Here is a 9067-nt window from a genome sequence, read left to right as displayed (position 1 = left end):
TTATATAAACCTCTGGGGAAAAAGAATCATCTAGTATTTGGGTAAAAAGCACAAAGAAGCTCTGATGTATTTCCTATGACTATCCACACATGAGGTGGAATATCCTTTTCCTTATCTTTCAACAGAAGACCCTGACCTCCCATCCTTACCTGTGGACTCAACATAAGGGCTGAATTATGAGATACAATTTTTATGCTGTTTAATCCAGGTCCTCTCCCTTTAAAATAAGTTTCTGAAAACTAAGCCCTAGCCAAGGTGTGGCTGCTCCAAAACATGAGAAATATAATTTCCTCCACCCCATCTACCCCACAACACTGTACACGTATATATTGCTAGAGGAAACCCAAGGACTGCACCAGCAAACCAGGAGCTGCAGTGTCCTGGGTTCAAGTGATGGGCTCCCTGGTCTAAAGCTGGACACACACCTCAATCAGGAGCAATCAGGGGCCACCACCTATGCAGGACTTAAGCTTTGCCAGCTAGAAAGAAACATAAATGGTGTGGGCCAGGTGGGGGATATCAAATGAGAAAGGAGCTCCTTTGTTTTTGATGACAAATTTTGATTCAGAAACCCTGGGTTGATAGCAAACCTGTTTAACCCCTCAGTGCACACTCGTGGCTCCTCCTGAAGACAGCACCCACACTCAGGCAACTGTAGGTGACGTCTGGCTGTCACATAAAGAGGACTGGCCGCTTCCCAGAGCTTTGGAACATTCTAACTATGGCACACAAAAGACATCAGGTCACAATTTTATCTTCACGGTGTTCCTGAAATGTCCCAAGGCTCAAACCCAGCTACAGAAGTCACCAGGTTTTAGTCACCAAGCTTATGCAGTAATTATAGAATGGCAACAGTAAGATTAAATTAGAAAGAGCTTTTAAAAAGAACACTCTTCATTTTAATACAAGCACGAATTCTGCATATCAGAACAGCAACTATAAACACCCACACGTTTGAAATATGGGCAGTATCTTCTTTCACTTTTTACTAGTACCTGCTCTACTCAATCAGCAACAGCTTACTGGTGGATATACGCTATCTGTAAGTGACAGGAAACATCACTTTTGGCTATATGTATATGGGATAGAAAAGCTTTGGTAATTGTATGTGATTCTACACTGCAGACTTGTCATTGCCACAAGACAGCAAGTTACCAGCAAGAAGAAATGACACTGGCGGCAATACTTCTGCTTTTCCAGAAACATCATAGGGACTTACATTCAAGCACACACATTATACTTTTCTATATGCATGACACAGTCTTTAAAGATTAAAAAAGTAAGAAATTGGTTATAAATAACTGTATATCTGACCAATTTGCTCAAGTCTCTGAAGCTGCATTTAGACATTGCTCTATGCTGTCCAAAAGAATGGCTTGCTGTACTGCACTGTACCTATGGGTGCTACGAGGCTTTCAGTCAAGACAACGGCAGGATTAGGATTATCCAAAAGGCACAGGAAAGAAATCTGCTGGTTTGCTTGGACAGATCATATTCCTGTGCACTGAAAGTAAACAGCTTTTAATACAGTACCATGTTTACAAATGTACCAACTTTGCTTTCAAACTCAGTAAGAAACTCTGCTGCAGAGTCTGGTACCCAAAGCCAGGAAACCAAATCCTGACAATCCAGTTACTTCTGTGCATGCAGACAAATCCTCTTTCTGGCAAGTGTATTGGTGCACAATCTTCAGAATACACACAGAAAACATGTATTAGCACAGGAAGCCAAAAATCACTTAAAGTTCTGAATTTGAATGTCTGCTGTAGATTATAACCAAGCACACTTTTCAATGCAGTTAGGCAAACTCTGCTTTGGGCGCTTTGAAAAAACCCATTCTCTAAGACTGCTTTGGTGACATGGAATTGTATGACATATTTCAATACGGTGTTCTAACATTAACAAAATTAAGGCATACAGAGAAAAAGGCACTAGCTAAAAAACTCCAAACTTTTCATTTTATTTTACTGAAAAGACTGTTTAGCTACAAATCAAATTGGAAATCAAGTTAGGAGTTTTAGGCCTGTATTTAAACTGTCAAGAAAAGAAAACTGTAGATTTAACTATGCAGATATGAGATCCATACCTTTTTCAGTTCTTCCATGGATATTTCTATCACCCAAATAAAAAAACCCTAGCTTTCTCTGACACAACACAACTGAAACCTTGAGTCATACTCTAACAGTTAGTTACACCATTAAAACCATACCACAGAAGTAGCTTTTGTCACTTAAAATGTGCAACAGACAGAATACTAAAAATCATTAGATAAGACTTCTGAAAATACTCACCATGAATTTCAACCCTTATTTTTTGAGAGTACAGCTTCACCATGGCATTTACAGAAAACCAACCCTGCAGCAGTATTGCTTTCACTGGCATTTTTTAATAATTGGATTCAACAATTTGTGATTCTAAAATGCTGGCTTTTTAAGTGAGATATAAGAAGTTGTGAGCAAGGATCTTGGCTCTGCAATCCTCCTCCAATGGAGTTTAAAGTATGAAATTCCATGCATCCTCACAAATTCTAGAATGAGGGGTCATTCACCATCACCCCAGGAGTTCCTGTAAGAGTTTAACAAACCCTGTATGCAGCTCGTTTCACTAAATTACCCCACTAGGGGTAAGTAATAGCCAACCTCTTGGTAAAAGTCTGATTTAGCTTCATAATTATTTCTAGCTCAAAAATTTGTGTTAATAACCAATAATTTACTCTAAGTTATTTAAATCAGTAGAGAAATTCTTCTTAGGGTGAAAAACCTAGCTCAAGCCTAACCTTGGTTAAATTTGTAAAATTTTACTAGAATCACTCAAACTGGAAAATGTCAACTTCATTTAAGAAGCACAGTCTTTACACTGGCAGTTTTCTGACATGCCAAAGACATGATGAAAAATATATTCTGAAAATTGCTTTTTTTCCCGGCTCCAAAACACTGACCATTGTCATGACTGAATGCCACTTTTTTAGGAAAAGGCACAAAAGCAGCAAACTTGATTGTTCAGTAATTAAAAATCACAACAAAGAAGTGATATTGCAATATACATGATCCAGCACTGTCTCACAGAAAGGTCACATTATAAGAAAACTAGATTCTGAAAATTTTCAAGCTTCAGAGAGTGCAGTTTCTCTTTAGAATAGTATACTTAAATGTTATGAATGCTACAGATAAACCTGGTTACATTTTCCCTTTAATGTCCTTTAATATTTTTGGTAATATAAAATTTCCTTACCTTTTCAGGTATCACTGACCACTACTGATTTTTATATACATTTTCACCTTGGTTTTGGTACCTTCTTAGTCTGAAATCAATCATTTCAATTACATGACCTTGAAAATTACCTACATAAACTATTAGGTTCTACATTAAACTTCCCATCCCTACTGTCACTATATTTTGCTTATAAAACAAAGATCCCTTACAGCAGAGTACATACCAATTCTTCTCAAAGGCTGCTTCATAGCTTTTATCTACTGACAGATAAACAAAAAGAAAAAAAAGGTCAGTACAAGCTGCCTTTCAGTCTTTTTCACTTTTCCTGGTCTGACTAGTTCCTCCTGTGCTCAGGAAATCTTGCACAGTTGTGTACCCTGACTGAGAAAATTGTAATTTGGGCAAAACACTCAAATTGAAGAAGTCACCACTCTCAGTCTCTGGAGAGATGGCCACAAAAAACTCATTCTTACTCCACTACAGGTAAAGTGATTAGGATAGATCCACACTCCTGCTTATGCTCTGATAAAATATACGGAATATAGCAGAATAAATTTAGAAATCTCATATGTGACTGTGGGAATGGGTAAGCTTATTGTTCTGTCTCCATGCATTTTGTAAACCTGATAGTCCTCTAAAGATGCAGAACAGGTAGAGCCTTGTCAGACTAGACAAGGGTCACAGTACCAGCCTGCTCTGCCTTTAAAAAACAACAAAAGCAAGCAATGAATCATCCAAAACAGTAAACATAATTTCAGTTCTGTTGTCCAATAGTTTATTTCCAAATGCCCCATTAAATTATTTACGTTCTATTCTTCTACAAAAATATGAGAGTCCGACTCCTCTATGGAGAAAAGTCAGTTATTCACTACACCTGATCAGTACACCTGGGCTTCTCAACTGAGAAGCAATATTTCAGATTTTTACTTCTTTTATTATGCTCTTTCAGAAATAGAAAAAGTAATTAACGTACACTTTATGACAGTTGGAAATCTGACAAACACCAATCTGGATTATCAGGCTGGAATAATCGCACTCATGTTATTTAATTGCTGGCTCTCTCTGCACTTTTGGCCTGTTCTTTGTACAAATTTCTGTGCTGTGCCTCCTTCTCCATAGGATTCATCAGTGCAGCCTTATTAAAAGCATAACTGGAGTCTTAGCTTTCTCAGTGACTCATTCCTGATGTTAAGAGATGTTTGACTTTATTTCAGGAATTTTCAACACATCCTAGGTGACTGACCTGCATTACTAAACCAATTTTTTTTTTTAGTGCAGACTAGGAAGAATTTTATATTGTTCAGGCACTTGATGTTGACATACATTCCATCCTAGCGCCTCTCAACAGCTTTGAAAACATTTCTTATAACTCATTTTGAATCCAGTAACTCATATACTGCACAAGGATTAGTCACTCCCTTTCCCCTGCAGCCATTCATGGGACTGTGGAGGAGAACTGACCCTCAACATCAGTATTTTTTATCAGCTAAGATAACTGTCTCCCTCGAAGCTTATGTAACAAAGGTTCTCTTTGGCAGATAGAGCAGGAGGCGTTCTCCTAACTATTTACATCCAATAGCTAACCCTTGCCTAGCATGGAAAATTTCCCCTTTGCAGTATAGTAGTTTCTAGGAGTCTGGGCCCATAATCTGTTTACCTGTAATTATTTTTCTGTAAGAGAATACAATAATTCTACACCAAAACCTCTAACTAGTACATCAGTTTTGAGCTCATTTTTGTTATTTTCTTTTGGTCACATAGAAGTACCAGCTAGACATGCTGCTGTACAAAGAGTTCCAAGTTCTTCCAGCTTCACCAATTAACTCTTAGAACCGCATGTTCCTGCTTAAACTGTAAATTCCAGAAACTGATTAAATGCTAAAATATAACAAGAACTTAGAACTCTCTGCTGCAAGTACCTACAATATAGATAAGAATCACATAGAAGTAACCTTCTTGTCCTTAAGCTGCATGTCTATTTTTCCCTGCACCCTGAGTCAGTCAGCGGTGTCAGAAAAAGTCACACAGTTCCTGACTGTCCAAACATTTGTAATTTTTTTTCCTCTTTAAATAAGGAACAAATATGTACTAAAGTGCTTTATCTACATCAACCACATCAGTACATTATAGAAACAAAAAGTTCTAGTCCTGGTGGGAGGAGGGGAGAGAAGATTCTCATTTTAGATACAAAATTTAGATTGTTTACAATCTAAGTGAAACAAAGATTCAAGAGAATATTCTCTCTCTTGTCTTTTTTCTCCTTTTTCTTTGTAAAAAATAAAAAATAAAAGTGCAGTCAAATAGAAAATAAATGCAGTAGATGCAAGCTGAGTTGAGGCAGGTGTTAGTGATAGTGTGCAAACGTGTGTCTTAGCAGTTCATCTGCAAACGGTCGCAGCTTGGCCTCGATAAAAATCCGTTTCAAGAAATCCCGAGCGTGGTCGGAGACGTGAGGAGGGAGCTGGGGGTTGGTTGGCTGAGTGGCAATTTTAAAGATGGCAGCCATGGCTTCGAACTCTGCCCACGGGGGCTTCTCAGTGAGCATTTCTACCACTGTGCAACCTACACTCCTGAAACAGAGGCAGAAGTGAAACAGCAGGTTACAACTGAGTCATGCCCTTCCAGGAAAACAAGAAATAGCAGAGAGGGACTAAAATATCACAAATAAGCAGTATCCATTTAACAGTACAGAGTAGTTTCAGCATGAAACAGGCTTTGGGAAAAAACCAGCGTGAACTGCTATACCTTTAAGTTACACAAATCACTACCTGTGTCTCCAGTTTATTACTTCCCTGGGCTGAAAGCTACTACCTCAGTGTAGGGATAATTACATATTTATCCAGGCAATACCAACTGTGGTAGGGCACTGCCAGCATCCAGTGCTCAGCAGGCTGACAAAGGCCACACTCAGCACTGCACTTGGAAGCTTTCCTGCTCCTTGGGGCCAAACAGAAATGCAAAGCATCAGGAATACTCTGTGCATGCCACATGTGTTGCCAGCTCATTACAAATGCACAAGTTATCATCAGTGAATAGTGAGCAAACATCATATGGCAGCTGAAGAACAAAAGCCCTACCTCATGGTACCTTCTCTTTTAGTCAAGGATACTAAATATATACTTAGATTGACAAACAAAAATTTTAAGTTCCTAAACAATCTTTGATCAGGAACAATGTTTGAAGAATTTAGGAAGGCAGAAGGGCATACATATGGCCAGAGAAACTTTGTTCTAGAAGTCCTTAAAGATCAGTTATCTCCCAATAACAAGTGAAAGATACTGCAAAATGGATAGGCTGAAATAATTTCTAAATTCTTTTGAAAGTTTGAAAGTTTTTCAATATGTGTGCAAGAAGTTTTGTGCTTAAACAGAGGTACATTGCTTTACACAATAAGGATTTACTGACTGACAGTTGGACAGCTGTTCAATTTCAGTATTTTTTCTTAAGTTTCTTTTACACAAGAACCTTGGTACCAATACTTCAAATTTGAACAAGTCAGCTGCTTGATCCTATAGGGTTGACCTATTATTCATGTACATGGGAGTAATTACTAAGTAATCTGAAGTAGCCTAAATTAATTTCCCTGAAGTTAGAAGTATTGCCAATTGCTTGGATATAATGTAGTTCCTTTTTGAACACACAGTGTTACTATTCCGGCCTGTCTGCTGCTGCCTGCCCATTATTGCATATTCCCAGATCAGCTGCAGTGCATAGCTGGTCTCACTGCCAAAGTCATCTGTGCACTGGGCTGGAGCCATGTTAAAATGTGGCATATACAATGTTTCATTAACCTTCATGTTTGAAAATTACCTTTCCCTCTTAGTGCTTAAGTATTTAATAGCAACTTAAATTATTTTTGATACTCCCTTTTAAATCTGGCAAATTCACTCTTAAGTGTTCAATTTTTAGTGCAGTAGCATTTTATTTTCTGCCTTGCATCAAAGGTAATTCAGTGTTGAAGTTTCATTACAAGACATTGAACGGATGTTTCAAAGCCTCACGTATTGTTTTCAGTCAGTACCTCTCCAGAACTAACAAACAGTTTGGTAATCCTAATTTCAGGCAAGGTCAAAAGAGTCTCTTATGATCTCTAAACTGATGCACTGAGAAATTGCCACACGAAAAATTAAACTTCAGTGTTAAGACTCTCCAAGTATGACTGTCAGTGCTCACATTTGCCACCTTCTTCAGCTTAAATCCCAAGGATGAAACACTGCAGCTTCAGATAACAAACACCTACTCTCTGCTGGAAATGAAATGACACTTTTCAGTAGAGAAGGGTTTTTTTAACATACCATATGTCTGCTTTTCTTCCGTACCCTTCTCCACTAATAACTTCAGGACTCATCCAGTAGGGAGTTCCTGTGACAGACTTCATTCCCGTACCAGAGAGACAGATAGTCTGGAGTCTTTTGCTGGCACCGAAGTCACCAAGCTTCACATTGCCTGCTGAATCCCGTAGAATATTTGCTCCTGGAAGGAAGGGAACACAGCATTACCTTCATGAAAGACTCAGGGTTTTGGTGTGGGAAACAGTAACCTAGGTTTGGATTCAGTGATACAATTCAACATCAACCTAGGATTTCTAGCCAGAAAATTTATACTCTGCTCATTCCTACTACTCTATTCTGGAGTTCAGAAAATAATGAATTGCACACACTGGTTTGCATCCCAGGCCTTTTCCAGGAAGGGGCAGTCCCTTTGTAAAACTCTCCTGACAAAATTAGGAATATGCCATATCCGTACTATTTTAAAGTGAAACCTCAAACTGTGTTACAGGTTTATTCAAAACCATTATCTGCACAAGATGTACAAATGGACTGTGATATCTCAACCAGCTTTGGAACAAAATACTGTTGATACAAAGCAACAGAAAAATGGTAAAAAAATTAGAGAATACAACAGCATTGTGTTCAACACAGCTATTCTGCACATCACCATCCTCCTACATATTGACACCTCACTTATGCAACACTTGCAAGTCACCTGTACCTATCTGCAAAAAGTAAATGTTTCACCAGACTTCCTAGCAGTAAAATGGAAGAAGTCTCATCAGGCAAGTCACCTCTGCTGGTCACTCCTTGTAAAGGAAGGTATTCATCCTGATTGAGGAATTCATCCAGATGGAGACTAAAGAAAGATTGCCAGAACTCTGCTAGAACATCCCAAAGTTGCTTATTTTTCCCTCTCCAGGTTACAACATTGACCAGACTGAACGATGGAAAGGAATCACATTGATTTTCAAGTCAGTATTTTGGTATTTCAAACTTAATTATATTTTAGTGCTTCACATAAGACTGGAAAAGGATCAGTAATAAAGAGCACTGAAGTGTGCACAGAACTATCATTACCTTTGATATCTCGATGGACAATCATATTACTGTGCAAATAGTGAACTCCTTCCAAAATCTGCCGTGTGTATTTTCGAGTCACATTCTCTGTGAGTGCTCCATACGATTTCAATTGGTCTTTGATGGAACCCTATGGCACAGAAGTATAAAGCGCTAACATTTCTAGAATTCAACTGAAATTCAATTATATTTATGCCTGAAATGTGGACATTTAAAATAATAATTCTTCTTAATTTAACCTTAAAACTCACAAGCAGCTGCATAGTTCCAGTCCAATGTACAGAAAGAGAACAGCACCCTCAAACTTTTTGATGGGTAAGAGGTGATACTCAGGATGGACATAACACATACCCTTTCTGTTGGCTTATACTCAGAAAAAAACATTGTCAAGAAAAAAACACCATGTGCTATAGGGTGGTGCTTTAGGTAAAAATAAGAGGTAAGCAAATCTTATCTTATAATAAGATTAAATCAAAACTTCTTGGGTTTTTTGCAACTATTTC

The 9067-nt window shown here is 38.1% G+C and overlaps 1 protein-coding gene across 4 annotated transcripts in view; it reads right to left on the bottom strand.

The window, feature by feature from the left end:
* Nucleotides 1-539: 539 nt before the first annotated feature.
* Nucleotides 540-9067, bottom strand: part of MAP3K2 (mitogen-activated protein kinase kinase kinase 2) — a gene marked incomplete at its 5' end in the record, with an annotated part of 49530 nt that continues 41002 nt past the window's right edge. For all 4 annotated transcript variants that reach the window (XM_083865177.1, XM_083865175.1, XM_083865176.1 and 1 more), the window contains 3 exons: nt 540-5783; nt 7509-7686; nt 8565-8694. In XM_083865177.1, the coding sequence (XP_083721303.1) occupies nt 5558-5783; nt 7509-7686; nt 8565-8694 (534 nt within the window). In that variant the 3' untranslated portion in view covers nt 540-5557. The remainder of the gene's footprint in view (nt 5784-7508; nt 7687-8564; nt 8695-9067) is intronic.

Source organism: Zosterops lateralis (assembly GCF_965231275.1).
Source record: "Zosterops lateralis genome assembly, chromosome: 7".
NCBI classification, from domain to species: domain Eukaryota; kingdom Metazoa; phylum Chordata; class Aves; order Passeriformes; family Zosteropidae; genus Zosterops; species Zosterops lateralis.
The sequence above is the reverse complement of the archived record's forward strand: the minus strand, read 5'-3'. Positions and strand labels throughout refer to the sequence as shown.